At 42.1% G+C, this 24,690-nt stretch overlaps 1 protein-coding gene across 4 annotated transcripts in view; it reads left to right on the top strand.

The window, feature by feature from the left end:
- The window catches only part of EXOC4 (exocyst complex component 4), a 398,652-nt gene that overhangs the window by 54,955 nt on the left and 319,007 nt on the right, over nucleotides 1-24,690 (top strand). For all 4 annotated transcript variants that reach the window (XM_048925488.1, XM_048968403.1, XM_048967537.1 and 1 more), the window contains exons 6-7: nucleotides 2,540-2,783; nucleotides 9,750-9,927. In XM_048925488.1, coding sequence (XP_048781445.1) covers nucleotides 2,540-2,783; nucleotides 9,750-9,927 — 422 coding nt within the window. The remainder of the gene's footprint in view (nucleotides 1-2,539; nucleotides 2,784-9,749; nucleotides 9,928-24,690) is intronic.

Below are 24,690 nucleotides of genomic sequence, written 5' to 3'. Positions count from 1 at the left end.
CTACTCTGCCCTTGTAATGCCCCTGTGGTACTGCATCCAGGTCTGACACTCCCAGTACAGGAAGGATGTAGAACTGCTGTTGCAGGTCCAGAGAAGGGTGATGATCAGAGACCTGGAGCACCTCTCCTATGAAGAAAGGCTGAAGGAGTCGGGCTTGTTCAGCTTGGAGAAGAGGAGGCTCTGGGGAGACCTCCTTGTGGCCTTCCAATAACTTAAGGGAGCTTATATGCAGGGGAGGGACTGAATTTTTCCATGGCCTCATAGCGATAGAACAAGGGGGAATGGCTTTAAAGTATAAGAGGGTAGATTTAGGTTAGATGTTAGGAGGAAATTATTTACTCAGAGTGCCCAGGGAAGTTGTGGATGATCTATCCCTGAAGGTGTTCAAGGCCAGGATGGATGGGGTCCTGAACAGCCTGATCCAGTGGTTGGCAACCCTGCCCCCATGGCCAGGGGGTTGAAACTAGCTGATCTTCACGGTCCCCTCCAACTTAAGCCGTGTTTCTGTGATACCTTACAATTAGTATTATGGTTTATGTGCATTCAGAATGTCTCCTTTATTATCACTGCATTTTTATTTAATAAGCGTATTCTGAGTGCTTATGGGTTTGTTGAATCTACCCCCTTAAATTGCAAAATTACAAGTTTAATTAGACTTTAATTGCAAGAAGCATACACACAAGAGGAGAAGAAAGCACTCTGTGATCTCACAGGCACTCTGCCTCCTATGTTGATTATTCAAAACTTGATGTCATTCTCTATCACAGTGTACAAGGATCTTATAGAGTACTTACTCCATCTTACTGAGCAGTATTGCTGGTTTCCACGTTGAAATACAAGAGTAAGCAGCAAGTCTGATATGAGCTCAAGGTGCTGTTGTTGGGATTACGGGACAGAAAGGCCCACTGTGCTGAGGAGGTTGGTGTCAGCTGGCACTGAAATAAGTGTTATCCATTTGTAGTGGTGCAATTTGTAAAGCAGTACCATACAGGCTCTTTGGGACTTTTTTTTTTGCTTTTGTGCTAACTTGGACAGAGCTTGTTGCTCTCCTGGGAGTGTTCATCACAGAATGGCCTGGGTTGAAAAGGACCACAATGATCATCTAGTTTCAACCCCCTGCTATCTGTAGGGTCGCCAACCACCAGAGCAGGCTGCCCAGAGCCACATCCAGCTTGAATGCCTCCAGGGATGGGACATCCACAACCTCCTTGGGCATTATTTTCCAGTGTGTCACCACCGTCTGTGTGAAAAACTTCCCCCTAATATCTAACCTAAACCACCCCTGTATCAGTTTAAGACCATTCCCCCTTGTCCTATCACTATCCACCCTTGTAAGCAGCGGTTCCCCCTCCCGTTTATAAGCTCCCTTCAAGTCCTGGAAAGCCGAGTGTTGTAGCTTTGGCCAGTGACAGGGCTGCACACTGCTTGTCACATGCCACTTTGCATTTCTGCCGTGTTATTTCAATTGTACAGGTGGATCTTTTGATATTTATTCAGGTTCTTGGATAAGCAGTTGAGTAGTAGATACCATGGGAGTCATCTGTCACCCAACAGCTCTCTGACAGGACTTCAGCAACAGTAAGATGAAACTGCCATTCTGGCTTAATTCCTATATGAGGAGCCAGTATAGTGGATGGCACTGCTCAGGTGGCATTTGTCCATGCACTATCCCTGTTAACAAGGAGTTAGTTCAGTTTGCTTTCCAGACACTTATTTGCCATGGATCGCCTCAATATGTTTATTAAGTCCTTCACTCAGTCTTCAGCAGAGACATCCTTTTGTTGTTCCTGGGCATTATCTGTAAATTAAGAAATGTTGATTAATGAACGTACTTAGAACAAGCACGGTACCTCTTGCTTTTCTCCTTTTGTCGCTTAGCAACAGAATTTCTCCCAGTGCTGTCCCTGTCACTTCAGGAGGACCGTATCTATGATATCCTCTCTAATTCTTTTAGTTTTTCCTTTCAGGAAGCTTTGCTAAAAGATTTGGGTAACTTCATCAACCTCTTGACAGACATAATAAAGCAGAATGGGATAACATCAAACAATAATTCACTTCGACAGTGTAAACTTTGCCGAATTTATCAGGAGTCTGTTAAGCTTGATAGTGTTTATAATGAAAATTCCTCTCCTGTGAAAAATATCATGAAGAAAAACAGCTGGGTTGGAAATGTAGTTTTTAGCTCCTTGAAACTCGTTCAGGGGATTCATAGTGATAGAACACCTCCTCGTTTATGCATATGTTAATTGCACCAGGCTTCCTCTGCTTCATAACTAATACATAACACCATAAGCTTTATTTCTAAATCAGTCAAATGTGCAATGGTGTGTTTATGTATAGATACATAACGTTTCCTCCAAGCAAGCTAAAACTTCCATTGCCCTCTCCCACCCAACTAAAATCTGAGTGCTGATGTTTCCTTGTTTATTCCTTGAGAGTTCTCTGATGGCACCGTGCAGAAAAAGCATTTAAACTTCGTTGCCAAGTGTTGTTTCTAGTAGTTTAAATCTTGGATTATGCCTTCTTAAATATATTCCAGTGCGAGAAACAAGCCTTCTGGAAATTAAAGAAGATATGGAACTGGATCCAGAGGAGAACAGCACTGTCTTCATGGGCATACTCATCAAAGGGCTGGCCAAGCTGAAAAAAATCCCTGAAACAGTGAAAGCCATCCAGGATCGCCTAGAACAAGAACTGAAGCAGATTGTTAAGCGTTCCACGACTCAGGTGGCAGACAATGATTACCAGAGGGGGGAAAATATTTCCCAGGAAAATCAGCCTAGGTAAGGATATTTCAAGCACTGAAATGTGATTGCTGCAAAAAAGATGTCTGGAGAAGGAATGCCAATGTTTGTTTGGCTTTTTTTTTCCTTGCAGTAGGAGAGATATTAAATAGTAATTTTTTTGAGAAATGTCTGTGTCTCTCTGAAGGGCTGAAGTACCTTGAGCACCTAAAAGGCTTGGGAATTTAGGAAATGTATTCAAAAAGGGGGAAATACTGTTGCTTTTCAGCTGAGGTTGTGGAAAAAGGAGATGCTTCCTTCTGTGGTTGTTCACAGAAGAGTCTTCTGGTTAAATTTCCAGTACTCGCAGGGAGCTTATAAGCAGAAAAGGGGTAAGATTTTACACTGCCTAATACTGATAGGACAAGGAGGAATGGCTTTAAACTTAAACAGTGAAAGTTTAGAATATATGTTAGGAATAAATTCCATGTTGAGAGGGTGATGAGGCACTGAAACAGGCTGCTTGGAGAAGCTGTGGATGCCATATCCCTGAAGACATTCAGGGCCAGGTTGGTTGGGGCCCTGGGCAACCTGATGTGGCAGTAGACAATCATGCTCATGACAGGGGACTGGAACTCAGTCGTCTTTCAAGTCCTTTCCAACCTAAGCCATTCTGTGATTCTATAAACATGTTTGAAATCCAGATTTGAAGGTAGAAGCTCTGCAGAATTACTTAACTAGTAAAAGGTATGTGATGTTAAGCACTTGGTTATTTATTTTTTTTTAACCTAAACCTTTCATTTTTAAGCAGCTTTACAATAGATTGAATCGTAATGCTGTCTCAGATTGCTGGTATGTATGGTATAAAGAACACTTGGTGCTGAAACAAATATTATGTTCTTGTGTTGCACTTGGGAAGAGAAGATTCGACTCAGTTGCTCATTTCAAGTGCAGTAGATTCTAATTAAGGTGATGCAGGTGCAAAGCTTTGTAATCATAGATGGAACTAATTATATCAATAAATATATGGCCAAAAATCTATTTGTTTTGCAGCTCCATTAGTTGCGAAGTGTGAAAGCCCACTGAGAAATACATTTCTGCTGTTCTTTATGATTTGCTAGAACAGAACATTTAATGGCTAGCTATTGCTTGTAGCTGAATTCTTAATTTGTGATACTGCTCATTGCAATGATCACCACCAGAAGAAATTAATACTGGAGAAGAAATCTGAAAACAAAAATTTGTCTTCATTGTACATAATATTTATTGTGGAAATAGTTCTTGAGGAAAAAATTGGTAAAGAATTATTTTCCAATTCCTCTTATTATTTTAGAGTAGAATCATAGAATCACTACAGTTGGAAAAGACCACTAAGATCATCTACCAACCATTGACCTATCATCACTGAGCCACTAGCCATCTTCCACAGTGCCACATCTAACCTTTTTTTAATGGTGGATGGTGACTCCACCACTTCCCTGGGCAGCCTGTTCCAAATGCCATTGCTGTGGAAACAATTACGCTGTGAAGAATTAGAATTAGAGTTGTGGTATTGATATCTCGATTAAATATATAATTATATAATAATATATTATATATTAATATATAAATTTATATATATATATAAAAAATTATATATATAAATTATATATTAAATTATATATAGGGTTGAAAAGCAGTGCTTTTGTTGTTGATGCAAAAATGGAACTTAACATATTCTCAATTCTTGTTTTGAGAGGTTACATGGCTCTTGGATGCCATTTGAAATTGATGAAGTTGGGTTGGATCATACTTCAGTGATGTTAAGGAGCCCAGAGGCCTGGGTGAGATACCAAAAACTTCAGTGGATTTTGGCATTTGATTAATAGCAGTTTGTGATCCCTTAGGATGCCTATATTATAAAGCTTTGGAAAGTGTCTTGAATTCCTGTTGAGTAAGGAGATAATTAGAACTGATTCTAAGCCAAAATTACATGGGAAGTTTACAGCAAGCAGGTAAATTCATTTATACTGAAAAGGATAAATTATAGTATGGAAAGGTATACCATCCCGTCAATTAGCTACAGTTTCAAATCAAAATGAAGTGACTTTTTCCTGGTGTCAAGAAGAAAACAAAGCCAGGACGACAAGGTCCTCCTATTTCAAGAGAGCTCTGTAAGACTCCAAATTTGAGAGTAATTCAGAGCCTGAAACTGCTTAACTGTTCATTAGCCAGTCAGCCTCAATGACTATTTGACCTTAGGATGTTAATAGATGTTAGGATTTTAGGATGTTAGGATGATAATAAAATGTTTTTCAATTCACCTTAGCACAAGTCGCATGTGAATGCCTTTCAGAGCTCAGTGCCTGTATTCAGGTACTGTGCTGTGTATGATGTCCATACAAAACTCTCAATTCTGGCAAATAAAATGACTAATGAGATGGCAGGGAGGAGGTAAGGGCAGAGCAGGGGCTGAGGCTTTATGCTGAGCGTTCTGCTGGACAGTTCCCTTCTGCTTGTTAGGTACGTACAGACCGAACGATGTGCATCACTGTATGCATCTTCATCATTGTGTCGACTCTCTGAGGTTGGCTCACTTCTTTTTCTTTACGAAAAAGATGACGTTGGATGCCACTTGATGAATGTGCCTGTGGAGATTCTGGTGTAATTCTTTTAGGGAATCATCAGGAAAATAATATAAAGCCCCCTCATTGTACAAGAGAGAACTAATCTCTGGAAAAGGCTTCCAGAGTCCAAAGACATCAGACAGTGTTCTTGCATTCTTTCTTTTTCTTTTTCTTTTTTTTTTTTGACTACCTTTTGTGTGGCCAACTTGTACATTTGTATATGAAAACCATTATGAATTGCATCCAATTTTTTTTTTTTTTTTTTAAGATCAAGACTATTATTTTTGTCAAAGCAACTAGGGCCCAAAGAGTGCCATCTCTTACTTATCTCCCAGTGTGCTCTTTGTGGAGCCAGCACGCATTGGGCTCCTGGCTCAGATCTTCAGAGTTTCCTGAATTCTTTTTCAGACAGGGCAGACCCTGTCTGCTTCCTAGAAGCAAGCCTTGGCTGTGCTATAAAAAGGTGTTGGCACTGGGTTTGTTAGTGAATATACACACAAGTGCAAGCAGCAGTTCTAGTATTTATACTGTGCGACCCATTCTGTCGTGGATATCCTATCACTGTCTCTTGCATTGAGCACTTCTCTCCTTGGTAAGCAGTTTGGCTGCTTGGAGAGTTGGTGTGAAATTGGAAGGACCTTTGTGCAGTGGCAGCAGGATATTTATTTATTTATTTGTTATTACCAATGTGCTCATGAAAGGAAGGCTTGCACGGCTCTGTGACAGCCTATGTTTTTGATGTTAGATTTTCTGGGTTCAGTGATGGTGTACACCTGATTTAGTATGGATCTAACTAGACAACATGTTTGGCTCTGCTTTTCTATGAACGTTAACTCTTTACTCATGTGTATTTGCCCCATAAATTGTGAATGATGTGGATATTTTAAAATGTGGTAAAGGGCATTAGCAGATTCCTAGCAGTTTCTTGTCCCTGCTAGAAGATCATTTTGAAAGTTATAAACTTAGATTTTTGTCTAGGTAAGTTCTATAACATTTATAGACGTCTGTACTTGGAATGAGTTTATGGAAAAAATGCTTAAATTTGCCATTGATTTATCTGATTGCTCATTAGAGCACAGTACCTCCATGTTTAGAAACATGTATTCATTGTGGAGGGTGAGACTCAGTGGAGTCCATGTTAGCATTGCTATGTCTTCATGAACTTCTGGGTCTCAGTTACTCAAGGCTGCTGACTTGAGAAATAATCTGGACACACATGGCCAGATTTCTGGAACAGGAGTTTGGTAGGGGCACATTGCTTTAGCTTTATTTATATTTGAAGATCCAGCCCGGAAGGAAGAGGTATATTGCCAGTTTTGTTCTTAAATCCCATTGCCTGAACTCAGTGCATTTTTCCTGTAATCTATTTCTGGCCTTTTATTTCAAATGAGTATAGAAATTATATACATGCCAACACTCTGACCTGGCAGAGAACATCGTTGCTGCTAAAATGCCTGAATTGTCATTAGCGACCTCGCTCAGGTGCCAGCAGTCACTTTGCATCAATTTGTTCTCCGTTATTGCCCAGACAATAGGAGTTGCTTCCGGGTCTGTGTCACTGTCTCTCAACATACTTAGCATATTTCTCGATGAAGGGGTTATGAGATTGCTTTGACAAATTGCCTAAGCCACTCTTCTGTCATTGTCTGTATGTGTTCTGTTTAGGTCGCTCGGTGCTGCAACCCCGTGTGCATAAAATCGTGGCCATATCATTTTATGCTGTTTTGTCTTATTGGCTGTCTGACACGGCTTGTGTCTGTCTCCTTTAGGTCACCTTGTTTCAAAAATGACCTGGCGGTTTTAGAAGACTTTCAGAGAAAGGAAAATTAAGATAAGAGGTGCTGGCTAATTTGAAAACAGGGAGAAGTGGAAAAATGATTTTTGGTTGAGAATGGAGTATGTAACGTTGTGTTAGTGATGCTGAATAACATGGGTGGGGAAGCTTTCATTTCTGCTGGTCTGTACTAGGAGAACTGGAACATAGGAAAACCAAACAACTGTTCAATATAATCCTATTTTAGCAGTGGCTTTGTAAACAAGTTGATAATGTGAGATCAAGCTCACTTAGAATCAAGAGAAATGAATTTGTCAAAAATCCAGCTAGTTTCATTCTGCAAAATTGTGCTTTCCTGGGGCAACAATGAGGTATGTGGATAATTAAATTTTCATTAGCAGTGGGATGTTAGCAGAACTTGGGCTTGCATTGCTAAATTTTCTTAGTGGCAAAGAATTAATGTGATCCCATAAGGCCATCTTGTTGGCATGTCAGTCAATGACACGTCGGTTCCTCGAGAAGGAAATTCTTTTTCTTTCCAAAGTCTCCTGCAGTTCTTTTAGCTGAGCAGCCACCTGCCCTAGCTGCTCCTTTAGCTATCTCTGTTACTTCCTGTGGGAAGTTGTGTGCATCTTGTAGGGGCTTCTGTAGCAATAGTCACCTCTCCCGTGTCCTGTAATACGCTGGACCAGGTACTTGCTTAAATAATGCAGGTGGTTTTCAGGCAGCCTTGGCTGCACATTCCCCTGTCTTCTTCACTGATAACACTGGTGATAGACAAGGGCGGTCAGAGAAGGCTGGAGCTGTGTAGGTCATTCCACAGGAGCAACTTCTCTGTTTAGCTTCAACAGGATAGTTATTAAGATTTAAACAAAACCTATATGGAAGAGAATGGCTTCCACGCTAGATTTTCCTTTATCATTTGTGTACATCTTTTATGCTTCTCTATATCCCCTGATGGTGTCTTATATAAATACATAAGGGCTTACTAAAAATAATAAAAATAGTAGTATGTTCTCTCTCAGTGCTTTCTCTTCAGGGATTCCTTACTTTTCTTAAAAGAAGGAAATAGATATTGATACCAGTTTCTTTTGGATTGCTTCAATGTGTGTCTTAGTTCTACAGTCACTTAAGGTATGCCACTGTTAATTAACCTCCCTGTGTATCTTGTATGTACAGTGATAACTAATGATTAACATGAACATATTCTGGACCACTTGAAATGTTCCTTGCTGCACCCTCCTGGACTTATCCAATAGCTCTTGCAGTTGAATCAAGGTGTTTTCTGCTTAACCATTGGGCTGTGTGGGCAGATGGGGATGGTCCATGTGAGAACTTTGATAGACTGCTGTATAATACTATACGTGTTTATGTCAAATGATCATGGATGCATGACATGTAATGAGCTTATGCACCTTCTGTGTCTATTCATTTATTTATTTAACTACTGTTATTCTAAATAATAGCTAACCTCTGTCCTTGGCAAAATCGAAGTATAAGCTGAGATGAGTGGTTTTAGCCACAGCATCACGCCGGGCTATTCTTGCAAATGGGCAACAGCTTTTCTGTTTCTCCAGTTAACTATCTAGCTTCTGGCTTAAAACAGCTGATGTAGCAGGAGGTATGCACCCTTGAACTGAAGAGGCCAAGGCATGAAAGCACACCTTGTAGGTGTCTGTTAACACAATGCTGCAATGTGATGGTCAATGAGCGGAGGGAGCTCTGCTTTTCCTGCAGCCCTTCTGTCCTTCTGCTGGGGAGACACAGCAAGTGTGTGTTAATTCCTAACTGCTTCAGTTAAATGGGATGGAGCCTGTCTGTCAGAGATCACTAGCACCTAACATATGGATTTGGGAAGTGTTAACGTCACATTTTGTTGGGATTAAGTGTGGACTTGAATTGCTCATTAAAAAGCAGTGAAATTATCCATGTCTTCCTTTTACTAGATAATATGATCAAAGGTGATTCTTTGTCACAGAATATTTAGGACTTTGCAGATGTGCATTGATTACAGTAATTGGGTTGTAGAGAAGCTATAGGAACAGGTCATGTGTTGAGGTTGTAGCTGTAGCTCCTTTACACTTAGTAATAAAATCTTTATAACTTAAGCAGCTGATGAGCTGTTGTGTTTCACATTTCATGTTGTTTAATCTGTTTTGATCTTTCGTGTTTAAAACATTCTGTGCTGCTCATTTCATAATTTAAAATGAGTATCTTACATTCTGTTTGTGTGTGTAAGTAAATGCTTCTTGAACTGACACTCCTCTCTTCTGGAGAAAAAGCAGGTTGTCTATCTGGAACCCTAAAATGATCTATAATGTCTCAGCATTGAAGTGTTCTGACGTTAGGAATGCATTTGTCTTTCCTGCACCCCAGGCAGAGCACGTTAGAGATGAGCAGCCTGAGTATAGAGGAGAGTGCAAAAAGGAAGTTGGTAGAAAGCAAGGAGGAATGAAACTTGATCTGGTCCCCTAGAGGCCACTGAGATTGATGCTGCGTTGTGGATTGCCTGGTTGTCACAAAACTGGATCTGAAGTAAAAATCTTCTGATTCCTGCCCGTTGCCCTGATGCGCTGCCTTACAGTATGGTTACAGGGTTACAGTGAATTCTGAAAACTGAGTGGAGGTTGTCTTGGTCCTTTGCAGGTTGCTGCTGGAGCTGCTGGAGCTTCTTTTTGACAAATTCAATGCTGTGGCTGCTGCACACTCCATAGTCCTTGGACATCTTCAGCAGACGGTGGCCTCTCCTTGCAGCCAGTACGATGGTGATATCAAGCTCTACGACATGGTTGATGTGTGGGTGAAGATCCAAGATGTTTTGCAGGTAAGAGTCCTTCAGATGGGTACAGTTTCAGCTTGTAGCAGCTCTTTAAACCAGAATACCACAGAAAACAGTTCTATTATGCTCAAGGGACAGTCTCACTGGAAGTTGTCTTTTGGTGAGTGGACGCATTTCTAGCAGGCGTCTAGATTCCAAAGAGCTTAAATACCAGCAAGACAGAAAGTATGGATTCACCCTTATACTGGGAGAAGTTGATTCCTTTTGTCTACTGAGTGATTTAGCAGAAGCTTTCAAATAGTGACACTTTTGTTCCATGTTCCCATGCCATGCCTGCCTTATAAAGTGTCACTGCTCTAATCGCTTGTCTTGCCTTGTCATTATGCCTTGGTTGTAGTCAGCTGAGACAGTAGCTGCCAGCATGTTTTCAGGGAAGCCTTATTTGATTCCTATTCTAAACCATAGTGTGCTAAAGCTGAACCTTGCTTAGACTTATTTTGGTACCACGCCTATCACCACAGCATCTGAGCAGCGGAGCTGTCTGTCACACATCTTTTCTCTCATTCTTGATGTGAGGTTAAGACATGCTTAGCAGATTTTCCTTTTTAAATTTTGAATTGTCTTCACATATAGGAGTGTACAACTCACCCACTGTTTGCTAGAGGAGGTCAAAGAAATAAACCTGGCGTTGTTTATGAGATTTATGTTAGTCATTTCACCTCTGTCCTGTTCCTAAAAAATACTGTCTCCAACACTTAACACACATTTTCATTGTAGGGCACAGGTCTATTCCTGTTTCTCTAAAAACTTATTTGACTATGTGTGTGGGAACTGCTGACTAATGGCCTGAACCACTGATTGAGCACCTGGGGAAAGGACCTGGTCAGCCCTGGGAGCACAGGTGAAGGCAATTCACCTGTGCAGCTGGAAGGGGTGGAGCATGGCTGCACTTCTCTTGGACCTCGTTTAAGGGCTGGCTGCCACTGGGGAAGGTTCTCTTTCTGGAGATCCCTCCTTGGTGAAGCTTTCCCCTGCAAACCTAGGATCTTCTGATATGGGTGAGCAATCTTCTTCCCTTCCTTCATAGCACCTCTATTGTGTCAGTCCTTCTGTCATCACACCTTTGTTGTAATGCCTTTCCCATTGTATTGATCTGATTGCTACACTGTAGAATGATGCACGTAGGATTTTTACTTGCACAGATATGGCCAACTCCATGCATGCTGTGATTTCAGGCACTTCTTGGACTTTTTGATCACACCCACTGTCTTCTTATCCACTTACATGTCTTTGTGAAGGATTTTTACCTTCCTTCATTATTCTTGGAAAAACTTGATTGGGAATATCCAGACAGAGGGTAATAATAGATTTTTCTAGATGAAAGAGTGTCACAAAGTTGGAGCTATCTGGCCCCAGCAAAGCAAAGAGTTAGGCTTCAGGGCATAAGGAAAGAGTTTGGCAGTGAGTATCTCCAGCCATCTTATTGTCATACACAAGGTTGAGAAATCCTATGAGAGCTTTGAATTCTGCAAACTTTGCTGTAGCAGGACAAGACCTGGGACTAAAAATCCTCCAAGATTTTCTCTTTAGGGAAGCAGACTGACAAGGCTGGTAATTCCCACTTATCAGTGAGGGCTTGTGATGGTTTCATTCCTCATGAGTGGTTAAGTCAGGACTGAGTTATGCTGGCTGTTACAAAATAACATTGATAAAACTTTTATGTAGAAGCCTATGTAGGTGTGCACATACAGAGGGTGAGTGAGCTTTCTTTATTAGGGAGAAAATATGTAACAAAGCTTTCTACAAAAAAAAGAGATGCCAAGGAAAACACAGCAGCCCAACTGTAAAGATCTCATTGCTATTGGTGTGACAGCACGAGTGTCAGAAGGTGCCTGAAAAGCTTCTACAGGAGCCACAGATAGCTTTGCCAATGCACAAAAGCTGCACTTTAAACTCTGTAATCTCTTGCAGCTTTAGGGTAAGAGATGAGCATTGACTGACTTGGTGAGGGGGGAAATCTATTTCTCTGTTCAAAACCTCATGGCTTTTTTTTTTGTGTGTGTGTGTATGTTCCTAGGAATGGATTTCTTTTACCTTGCAATTTAAAAAAAAATCTCTGAGCCCAAGACAAAGTCATTTCATTGCAGTGTTTCCAAGCAGGGGTAATTTTGTAAGGGGAGACCTTACATTTGTGTTAAGGGGGAGCAGAAAAATTTAAAATGCTGTTGGGGGAAGGTGAAAACGTGGAGGAGGTAGGTTAGTAGTGGGGTGCATCGGGGAAACATTATGATCCTGTAGATCATAATGAATGAAACTTATTCATAGTGCTGGAACAGTACTACGTGGCTCTGTAATTCACACAGATAATCTCTTCCACACACACATTGTGCATCTCTGCATGTGAAATATGTTACAGCAAGGTTATCTCTTTATAGCTCTGTACCCAAGTCATAATGTGTGCTCACAGTGGGCTGGAAATTGTCCTTTTTTTTTTTTGTTGTTTAGCTGGATTTCTGAGTGCTGCCTAATAACAGCACAAATCACTGTGGTATAATATTAGCGAGGTGGTTCAAAGTCATGCAATGTTCAGATACTGAGCATGTGGATATATTTTTGACCTTCTCTGTGAATAATAGAAGAATAACATTGAAGTCATCAGGAGAAAGGCAGAATGACCTTTTAGAGCTAGCTGCCAGAGAATAAACAAACAGAAAAATCAGTTTGTCAAAATATTAGAACAGCCTTGTTTGGTAAAACACAGCTTGAAGTTATTTGGACCAGAGCCAGCCTTGCCTGTAGTTGTATTGCCCTACCAACAAGAGAGGTGTGCAAGTTGTTCCAGTTTTAATGTGCTATTTTATGTATGGAGTGAATTTAGTTCTTCAAAGTGGAAATGGGTGGGATTATAGAATGATAGAATGGCTTGGGTTGAAAAGCACCACAATGATCATCCATTTTCAACCCCCCTGCTATGTGCAGGGTCGCCAACCACCAGAGCAGGCTGCACAGAGCCACATCCAGCCTGGCCTTGAATGCCTCCAGGGATCCAGGGCATCCAAAATCTCCTTGGGCAACCTGTTCCAGTGTGTCACCACCCTCTGTGTGGGAAGCTTCCTCTTAAAAATATCTTTCTGAGGAGTAGGACCGAGTACTTGGTTGGAGAGAGAGCTGTGAGCTGTTAGAACAGCCCTCACAGCTGTACTGGTGTGAATAGTTCCTCCAGGACTGCGCAGCGAAGGAATTCTGAGTGTTCTGCCGCAGTTCAGTGTGTGTATTTGGTATCCTCCCATCTGAAAATATGAAGTGTTGTGTTGTGTGAGAGGCACAGTGATACACCTAGGTCGCTGTGAAAGTAATGCCTCTTATTTATTTCCACGGAAAGTAAAACGGATGCAAATAGCTCTGTAATACTGTTTGAAAGAGAAAATTTTCAGCTGCAAAACACTATCTTACAACAAAGTCACCACTATTAGATGTATATTTTCACCAGTGGTGAACAAGAACCTGCATGCCACGTGTGCAGAAATCTGCACCAGTGGAGGTGACCCACAGTCACCACTGCTGAAATTTATCACCTACTGCCTCACTGAGCAGCATCTACTCTTTGTTCTCCATGTCAGGCATGATTTTTGTCAGACTGCCCCTCTGCTGCCATCTGGAACACAGCAACAAAATGTAATGGAAATACTGGTGGGAAGATTCAACCTCTACTTGCATGCCACCAACATCCACTTGTGATGCTGTGGGCCAATATAATAAAATGGGAGGTGTTACTTTTGGAGCAGCCCTTGTACATCCTTGGGCTAAAGGCAGGCATGCCTTCTGTCCTGTTGTGTTAGAGTCAGGGGGCTGACAGAGGACATGCTATAGCAGCAACTGGTACTTGGTGTGCTGTTTTTTTCTTGCTGTTCTGTGTTGCAGAGAACACTTAACAGCTCATTCACCTTTTTATTTTTTTGGCACTGTCTTTTGATACCAAGATGAGAGAGAAGCATCTGTCCCTGCTGAATAATACCAGCGTTCATTCAGCTTCTTCAGAAATGTCACCTTCCTGTTGACAGGGCGATCATCCTGTCAGCTTTTGTATGAGTGCAGTACCCTGCTGCTGGAGAAAATGCCCACAAAACGTGACATCTCCATGCATCCTCAGTATCCTGTTATTAGCTTATGCCAGTGCTGTTTGCCTCCAAGGAAGAGATCTTTTCTTTTATAGTAGTGGTGTTTGTAGTTGACAGTTCTCAGCCTTTTAAGGAGGTGGCCAATCTTTGATTTCTCTCTGCTGCAGAAGAGAAGGAAATTCACATTGGTGCTGTGGGATGCATGTCACATCTTTGCAGCACCAGTGGGACAGAACACACACATTCGGGCTGTTGCTGTCCCTGTTTTGTGGTCTTCTGTTTGATGCTGTCAGGTGTTGTCCAAAAACAGTGTTATTTAGCAGCTTATGCATTGCTGAAAACATAAGAAAATTGTGACAGGAGAGATTGAAACCTATCCCCTGCCAACGTTCTTCTGTTCCATTACTGCAGAGTTGGAAGTACCAGAAACTCTTGAATGATACACCCTTTTCCTTTACATATCATGCTCCTCTGCCCAAAAGGTGCATGGCATTTTCCTACCTGTAAAGGGAACAACACATTTCCCATTACTGGGATGCATTAAAAAGAGCATGTCCAGCAGGTCGAGGGAGGTGATCCTCCCCCTCTACTCTGCCCTGGTAAGACCTCATCTGGAGTACTGCGTCCAGTTCTGGGCTCCCCAGTACAAAAAAGACAGGGATCTCTTGGAAAGAGTCCAGCGGAGGGCCACGAAGATGGTGAAGGGCCTGGAGCATCTGTGCTATGAGGAAAGGCTGAGTGAACTGGGTCTGTTCAGCCTTGAGAAAAGGAGACTGAGAGGGGACCTGATCCAGGTCTATAAATATCTAAGGTGTGGGGGGCTGAATGGCGAGGCTGGACTCTTTTCAGTGGTGAGTGGAGACAGGACAAGGGGAAACGGCCAGAAACTGCAGCATAGGAAGTTGTGCACAAACGTGCGCAAGAACTTCTTTACAGTGAGGTGACGGAGCACTGGAACAGGCTGCCCAGGGAGGTGGTGGAGTCTCCTTCTCTGGAGATGTTCAAGACCTGCCTGGATGCCGACCTGTGTGACCTGGTGTAGGGAACCTGCTTTGGCAGGGGGGTTGGACTCGATGATCTCTGGAGGTCCCTTCCAACCCCTACAATTCTGTGATTCTGTGATTTCCATGGTTCAAGCAGGGAGACGGAGCAGTTGTGCAGTATGCAGCTAAATCTGGTGGCCAGCAATGTGATGACTTGCTGAAAAGCTGGGCTTCACTTGTAGTTGCCGTGCCATGCTTCTGAGGGAGTAGTGCTTCATGGGGGTACATTAACAGCAGAAGATATTGCTCCTTTAAGCAGGGTAAGGCAGTGAGGTTCAGCAGTCACTTGATTTACCCTGTTGCATCCTTCTGGAAGAAGTGTAGAGGGGGTTCAACTCCATGGCAGGCCATGCAGATCTGTCAGCTACGCTGCAATGCCTTTTCGTCCATCTCCACATCTGAGGATGCTTCTCTTCCTCTGGCATTGTTGCTCATTTTCCTAGCAGGTATCTAATTTGAGGGAGTTGGTTTGATCAGTTGTTTTCTGCTGGCTGCATGTTCTGCTTGCTCAGGTCCCTGAACTATGTCAGTGTTGGCACAGGGGAGGAGAGAGAAGCAAAGAAGGGAAGCAAAGGGTTGATCCTGGCATCTGCATCTTTCCCTCAGCCAAAGCTGCTATGTGGAGCAGCACCTCAGAGCACTCATGTAAAAACCAGGTGGCTTATTGCTTAACCTAGGTGGATCAGCACAGTCCTGACAGCAGTGTAAAAAGCTTACTGGAATGGATGGTGATGCTAAAAGCAGGAGTTCAGGAGTGGTAGCCTGTCGTGAGCCCTGAATCTCTGCAGTAGTGATTTCATTCAGTTGAGAAGAATGTGCTCTGGAATAAGAAATCTCTCTTTGCTGAAGCTTTGCATTTAAAGGGTGATTTAACTATTTATGGCACGGTTAATACTAATAAAGCCAAACTCTTGTATGAGAAGTGTTATTGTCAATATGTCATAAATACTAGTTGAAATGTCAGAGCAATATATGAAATAGCCATTACATCTTGCAAGTTCACCAGGTAATATCTTGGACATACAATAGAATTAATTTTCAGAATGTTGGCTTGGGGAAATTAATGGCTTCATGGTTGTCCTCGAAATAATGTGCCTGACAGTTTTTCTGGTTCCCTTTAAATGGTCTTAAATGTGTGGAACTGATGCCCTCGGACTCCTGCCTGGTTTGTCTCGTTAATGCTCATCTCTCATTTCGCTGAGAGGATGATGGCTGTGAAAGTGATTTTTGTGCAGCTTTTGAAAAATACCGTTTCAATCTTGGGTGCACAAAGGAGGGAGGGAGAGCATTATGCTCTCCAGGATGCTGATATTGAAAATTGGAATTTAAATAATTACAGAGCAGGCAACTTGGCATGTTTTTTTCCCCATCTCTTATTGGAAGTAAACACGTAGCATGCATTATTTAGTAAGAAATCAAGCACAGTGAGTGTTACATGACTTTTTTTTTTTCTCTGTTAATATTTGCTAGGAGCATGAAAAACTTTCATTGAAAATGTATGGGCCAGGATGTGTGTCATCTGTTTGAATCCAAGAAGGGACAAGGTAACACTGCAGGAAGGTGTTTCCTTAAACTTTGGTCACACTAAGTATACTTCAGGAGGAATATGAGATGTCTTGTGATCTAAAGCATTTGACAGACTTGTTCCAGCTTATCTAATGATTCAAGTTATCTCCTTATGCTTTCAAACAGGAAGTAATTGGGTACTTAAGCTCCCCAGGAAATGTGTTGTGAATTCAGGATGGCTAAAAATTGCCCAGGTAAAGGTGACAAAGTTGTCAAGTGCGAAGTGTCACAGTGTAGGGTGTATTATGCAATTGGAAGGGCAAAGAACGAGGTAGCAATGGCACGCTTTGCTGTCAGAAGCAAAGAATGTGAAGCAGAAATGCACATCGATCTGTTTTCCTTTTCACTGAATGATTCTTAAGGAAGTGTGTTTAAAACTGACTAGAATGGCTTTGGTAACAGATACCTGGAAGAGGTCCAGAGCTGAACTATGAATGCTGGGTTATTGTTTTTCCCAGGAATGTCCTCGTTAATTGAACTGTGCTGTATTAGCATGGTGACACAGCACAAATAGGTGTGAATAATTCTATGCTCCAGCTTTTTATTTCAGCAGTCATATGTATCCCAGAGCTGTTGATCCAATTTATTTGATAAACACTAACGTTTACTTTAAAGTTCAAAGAGATAAAGCCCTGCATAAGAATAAGATACTTGAACAGTGTACACACACTTGTGCATTTTATTGCAGAAGGGGTCACTGAGCTTATGGTTTGGGAGGTATAAAAAGATGAGCTCATGTAATGAAATGCTTGCTGGTATGTGAGCAAGGGAAAAAAATAACCCTCTTCTGGTCATACTGTCAAGTCTTAAGCTGCAGTGAACTTGAATGGCTCTTCAGTTTGGGTGTATTTCCCTTCTGATAGTTGAGCATGGCTATGAAGTTGTAGTCTTGGCAGGAATTTATGAATATTTAAATAACTAAATGCATATAAGTCAATTACAAGCATATACATATTTTTTTTCCCCCTTAAAGGCTGTATTTTACAGAAGGAGAAAGGTGCAAAACTTCTTGCTGAGAGCCCCATCAGTAAATGATTTCAGAAGACTGTTTTATGTAGTTGTTAAAGCAGAAATTAGTTCTGCTAGGTTGTAAGAAGGTGTGCTCCGAGGACAAGGGGAAATGGTTTCATACTAAAAGAAGGAAGATTTAGACTGGATGTAAGGAAGAAGTTCTTTAAAGTAAGGGTAGTGAGGCACTGCACAGTTTGCCCAGAGAGGTGGTGGCTGCCCCATCCCTGAACATGTTCAAGGTCAGGCTGGTTGGAGCTCCAAGCATCTGGTCCAGCTGTAGGTGTCCCTTTTTATTGCAGGGTAATTAGAGTAGATGGCCTTTAATGGTCCTTTCCAACTCAAACAATTCTATGAAAAGGTCAGGAATACAGAATGAGGGAGAGTAGCATTGTTTCCTACTTTGATTTTTGGCAGTTTGAATGGAAACTGTGCATTTTTGAATCCTTCTTCGCTGTCAAATGCTCTCTAATTTGTACAGTTTGAGACCACAGAAACCATTTTTTTTTTTTTTTTTTTAAGCTTTATTCCATCGTTGTTTCTTAAAGTTCTTTAGCAAGTTGGAAGTTCTCAGAAGATGAATATGAAGGCTGTTGAGTGGCCACCACACCTGGTATGAAGGCTGTGATTCAAATTGCCAACAACAATATGGGTATTCTATACAAAAATGTACAAAATTCCCAGCCCATAAATTGCTCCTTAGCTTTCATGTTCTGCAGCTGTTAATGTATGGAATGATATAGAAGAAATAGAAGATACAGAATAAACCTGGGGAAGAGAAGGCTGTGGGGTGACCTCATTGCAGCCTTCCAGTTCCTAAAGGGGGAGCCTATAAACAGGAGGGGAACCAACTCTTTGAAAGGGTAGGTAATAGCAGGACAGTGGGAAATGGTGTGAAGTTGAAGGAGGGAAGATTTAGGTTGGATATCGGGGGAAAGCTCCTCACAGAATTGTGAGGTGCTGGAACAGGCTGCCCAGAGAGGCTGTGGATGCCCTGTCCATCTCTGGAGGCGTTCAAGGTCAGGTTGGATGGGGCCCTGGGCATCTTGGTCTGGTATTAAATGGGGAGGTTGGCAGCCCTGCCTGTGGCAGGGGTTTGGAGCTTGATGATCCCTGAGGTCCCTTCCAACCCAAACCATTCAATGATTCTCTTATATAGAAGATTGTTCCCCTATATTCAGCACTAGCGAGGCTGCACCTCGAGTGCTGTGTCCAGTTTTGGGCCCCTCACTGCAAGAAAGATATTGAGGCCCTGGAACGTGTTCAAAGGAGGGCAACAAAGCTGGTGAGGGGTCTGGAACACAGGGCTGATGAGGAGAGGCTGAAGGAGCTGGGAATGTTCAGCCTGGAGAAGAGGAGGCTCAGGGGAGACCTCATTGCTCTCTATAACTTCTGAAGGGAGGTTGTGGTGAGCTGGGGGTCGGCCTCTTCTCTCATGTCATTAGTGATAGGAGCAGAGGGAATGGCTTCAAGCTACGGCAGGGGAGATTCAGGCTGGACATGAGGAAGTATTACTTTTCAGAAAGGGTGGTCAGGCATTGGAATGGATGCCCAGGGAGGTGGTGGAGTCACCGAGCCTGGGGGTGTTGAAGGAAAGGCTGGATGTTGTGTTGAGGGACATGGTTTAGTGGGAGCTATTGGTGATAGGTGAACGGTTGGACTGGATGATCTTTTAGGTCTTTTCCAACCTTGGTGGTTCTATGATTCTAAATAGTAACGTGGCTGTAGATACACACAGTGTCTTTGGTTGTAACCATTTCCCTAGATTCTCAAACAGTTTTGTTAGATCTGATGTGCTTTTTTTTTTCCCAGTTACTATCAATGTCCGCTGCACTTTATTTCTGCTGTCAGCTAGAATTAGGAGAGACTACAAGTAATTTATCAGCATTTGTAGACATGTTTTATAGGACTATAAAACCACGCTACTTTTGATGTGCTGACGTTATTCACACTTGGTCCCTGTGTGACTAGCTTTAAAGGCAGTGAGACATACTCTTACCAGCATCATAAAAATGCTGTGAACGGGAAAAGGCCAAATGCTCATCATGTCCTCTCTGCAAGGCGTCTAATCTGACAGCAGTGCATGAGGGATTCATGCAGGCAAATTCCTGTTAATGTTACAGACTAGCTGAGATCCTAGGGAAATGTTTGGAAACTGTTGTGCTTGAAAGCCTTTCCACTCCTGTGCTGTGCACTTGTTGTGTTTAACATGCATGACATTTACAAAATGCTAAGGTAGAATCTTTTTTTTACCAACTCCAGAGGTTTATCAGCTCCTGCTATTTCTTTCCTGATGTGAAATCTCAGCTTTATTTTTCTGGAGGCCTGTGTGATTCTCTTCAGTAATTTGGTGACATAGGAAGCTGTGGAATTGTGTTAGGTAAAGTTTTCTTCAGTTTTTCCTTCTGTTAAATTTTCTTTGTTTTTTTGCTCATAGATAGGAGTGTTTGCAGGTGAGCCCTTAGCAATTGACTCCTGAGACTGAGAGCAAACTGAGTGAAGATGCTCAGTCCTCCTCAGTTGGCAATTGCCACACTTATATCATATTCAGAAAAGGGCTACAAGAGTATTAATTTCTTTCTCTTTTGTTCTGCACACCCATTGCTGCTTCATGCACACACATGCACGCCTTTCTTCTACCTCTCCCCAGATCTTTTCTCCTTCTTTCACCAGTGTCGCACTCTTTCTCAGCTTTGTCTCAAGCCAGAATCACAGAACGGTTTGCATTGGAAGGGACCTTTAAGACCACCTAGTTCCAACCCCCCTGCTATAGGCAGGGGCATCTCCCTCTAGACCAGGTTGCTCACAGCCCCCATCCACTCCGGCCTTGATTGCTTCCAGGGAGGGGGCAAACTTGCTGGGCAGAAAAGAAGGTCCAGCATGGGGATGCATATGCAAAGATCTGACACTATGTCTGGGAAAACAACAGCTTCTTTTCATTTGTGAAGGCAGCTGCCAGGCTGTGCATATACACTTGGGACGGTGTTGCTGCTGCAGCTCCAGGCACGTAGTCACCACTTTGAAACGTGCTGTGGATCACTAGGTAGTATGCATAAAATGTTTTAGGAGCATCTCTTTCACAGCACGCTTCTCATCATCAAAGTGACTTAAGTCATCTGATCTCACCAGGGTGATGCCATTCTGTGTTTTGCACATGGGGAAGTCAGTGTTTGAATGAGTGGAAGAAAAAAAAAAAAAGATTTGGAAATACTTATTAGTTTTGGTGTGCATTTCAATACTGCAGAAGGAGAGAGTGTATTGTGCGAGCTTTTTGGTTGGTTTTATTAAGAGCTTTTGAGCTTCTTGTTTCTCTTGACACTGTGGATGTTCTGCACTGCTGAGAATCAGGACATGAATATGCATAATACCCAACACTTAAAATTGGGTGTTTCAATTAATGCTTTGATGACAATCCACAGGCTTCAATATTCTGCTTATTTTGTGCTTTCTTTCATAGTCTCGCTGACCAGCTGCCTTTTCAAGTGGCTTTATTTAGCAAGTCTGCAAGCAGTTCTCAGTGATTTTGAGTAATGTGTCACTGGATTTATATACGCATTCTTTTTTCAATGGTTAATGTGAACTCTGGTTATGGAAACTGAGGAGCTGAGTCTGAAGTGGGTAGAGTGAGGGTACATGATTGGGAGCCATGGTGAGAAAGTATTAAAACACAATCAGCCTTATTTGCTCATAATTAGTTCATATACATTCTTTGGCTTGAGTAACTTCTGTACTGGGTTTTCACCATCTTTTATCCCAATTGCTCAGAGAACATAGTCTCTGCCTCTATGTATATTGTGTAACTGTGTATGTACAAACCAGCAGCAAGTGGCTGATGATTCACCAGTGATTTCTAGACTGACAAAGTCTGAAGAGCTCAAAGCCTGCGTGCTTTGCTGGGAATGACAAACTCCAACTTGCACTGAGAACAAACAACTCTCCTCCACCTCCAAATCCTTCTGTTGCTCTCCTCAGAGTTCTGATAATGGCAGCTGCTGACATCTAACCACAAGTTTGAAAAAAATAAATGAAGAACAACTCAAGATTGATTGGAACAAATCAACGTGGGAGATGCTGATGTGACACAGGGTCTGAAATAAGCTGATACGTATTTCCCTGTTATAAACATTTCTGATTTCTAGCTAATCGCACAGTGAGGCTATTTTAGAACTATGAACTAAAATCAAAATTGAACAATGCTTCATGTAGTTAACAAGCTGCCTTTATTTCCTTTTGGTTTTACGTGCTTTTAGATTCTTTGCACGTGGTGAGTTTGCAAATCTGTAGATCCAGTTTTAACTCTTGGCACTGAAGTCCAGTGTGCCTGCTGACTGGACTCGTGTGATTGGTGACACCAAAAAACAAGCTTTAAAGGTGAGGTGTGCAGTTCCTTTTGCCTCACAAAGCAGCATACCAATTTGCATAATAATTTAAGGAGTATTCTTCTAGCCATGCAGTGTGCCAGTCTCTGTGTTTTGATTGGCCAAGAGCCAGCAGTAGCTAATGGAAGTTCATGGGGGGATTTAGATAAATTCTGAATGATTCTACAGTGTTTCTGGAAATCCCTCTTCCCTATCAAACTGTACTTTGTGGAATTCCAAACCTGTATTCCTTCAGCAAACACAGCCACCAAAACAGGGTTTACAAAGATGAGGAGAAAATGATCTTAATGGTAACAGAAGCGCCCATATCCTGAACTTGTGGAAGCAGGAAAAAAATGGGTTTAAACTGAGAGAGGGAAGGTTTAGGTTAGATATTAGGAGGAAGCTTTTCACACAGAGGGTGGTGACCACTGGAACAGGTTGCCCAAGGAGGCTGTGGATGCCCCTGGATCCCTCGAGGCATTCAAGGCCAGGCTGGATGTGGCTCTGGGCAGCCTGCTGTGGTGGTTGGCGACCCTGCACACAGCAGGGGGTTGAAACAGGATGATCACTGTGGTCCTTTTCAACCCAGGCCATTCTATGACTTCATGCAACAAATACAAGTGGTGGTAGCTCTCTGTAGGGCTTGCTGATTAGCTGTTGGCAAACACTCTGTTTTTCTCTTCCGTTTTCTTTGAATAGGGCCCACAATATAGACTACATATGCAAAAATAATAGGATTATTCAAGAATCTGCATGTTAATTGTTGTTCTTAAAACGTAAAAGACAGTAACCATGTCCATGCTAGGAACCATGGAAACCTATTTTCACCTGAGAAAGGGGGAGATGAGGGAACTGGCTAATTAAATGTGACCTGTATGCAGATGTTCTACATATAGAATGTAATTAAATATCTTGCAGAGCTCTTTGGGGTCCTCGTTTGCTGGAAAGAGACTAAGAAATGTGTGATTGTTGGTGTACCCTGAGTGAAGCTGTGAGCTGGAAACTGATTAAAATAATAATAAAATGTGTTGCATTGTTAATTCATTCTTTCCAGTAATAAAAGCTGGACTCCCCCTGCTTTACATTTATAGCATAGGCCTGAGAAAACATCAAAGAGCAGTATTAAAAGAGGAGAATGAAAAATACATGTGTGCTTAGCTTAGATGCTGTGGTTTGAGTGATGTGGTCTGGTGCTTTTATTTACTGGAGCATTGCTTTTTATTTTTAGTAATACAATGTGACTTAGTGTCACTGATCGCTTGGTGGTGATGCCGTTATTCACGGTGTTGTGGTGACTGAGGAGCCCTGTAAAATTCTTCAAAAATAGCTCTGAAACTCTGCTCAGATCATTACTTGTTTTTTCTATAGTTGGTATTGAGCCACCTGTGAATTTCTTTGATGAATGGGGTTTTCCAGAAGAGCCAAAGGCATGTAGGATCTAACTCCCTTGGTGATCCAGTGGGACTTGGGCAACTAATTGCTTTAGATTCATTTGAAAATCCCACATGTAATTTTGCATTATAATAACCACTAAGAAAAATAACGACTTGTGTGACCTTTTTCTTTCTTTTAAAGAAGGCGTGTTGATGGCCAAGTCTCTTGTGTCAAGCCTCCTATCCCAGTGACTCATGGCAAGAGATAGAGAGTGGGGAGCTGGTTGTTGTCATGTCCAGGGGCTGAACTGCAGCCTGTTGCAACACCTCAGATGAAAGCAAGAAACAGGACTCATGTCTGCATAGCAGATTCATTTCAATTGCAGACAGGTTAATCGTGTCATTAATTTTCCCTCTGCTTAAGCAGTCTGAAGTTCTTGCATGTGACCAGGAGAAGAGCCCAAATCAGACCTCCCAGCAGGTCAGTAAATCAGAATGGTTCCTTAAGCACAATATCAAAAATCATTCCCTTTTTATTCACAAAGGACAATGAAATAAAACAAGCAGACTTGCTCATGATTAGCTAGGATGCAGTAAAAGGATGATCTCACTTTATTACAGCGATTTGGTGCTATGTTCCCTTGCAGTTTAATCAGTGTGTCACATGCCTGATGCCCTGTTAGAAAAACTGCATTTCCCAACCACGTTACCTGCCAGAATGATAAATGATGGTGCCTTTGAATTGTTCTCTCATGCTAACCTCTCTTGGTAATTTTCTTTAATTCATGATGATGTCTTTTCTTTAGAGCCTGTCTAGCTCCTAATGGTGGAAAAATTAAGACATTGCCAAAGATCTTTGGACGTGGTGACTGTGGTGGAGAGCGTTCCTAAAATTTCTGTGATGTAGCAGTGAAAGTGCTGCTAATCTCTACAGATTGTTTGCATTTGACAAAGCTGACAACGTCCTTCAGTGTGGTACCTGACGTGCAGTTCAACTATTGCAGTTCCATCCATGATGAGCAGTAGAGCTTATGTTTCTACTGGTGTGCTGTTATTAAAGCTGCATGGCTTGGAGCTCCTTGGTGTTGTTAAGACAAGCAGTCTATATGCACACGTGTGTTTATATATTATTTTCTTCTTATATTTGCCATATTTTCACTCTGAAAACGTCGTTTTCCTTCTGTGCTGCAAGGCAAATCACAGAATCACAGAATCACCCGGGTTGGAAGGGACCCCAAGGATCATGTAGTTCCAACCCCCCTGCCTAGCAGGGCCACCAAACATACATATTCAGATCAGGTTGCCCAGGACCCCATCCAACCTGGCCTTAAACACGTCC

This window comes from Lagopus muta, chromosome 1, assembly GCF_023343835.1.
Source record: "Lagopus muta isolate bLagMut1 chromosome 1, bLagMut1 primary, whole genome shotgun sequence".
Taxonomy (NCBI): Eukaryota; Metazoa; Chordata; class Aves; order Galliformes; family Phasianidae; genus Lagopus; species Lagopus muta.
This window is presented reverse-complemented; position numbering and strand designations above follow the sequence as displayed.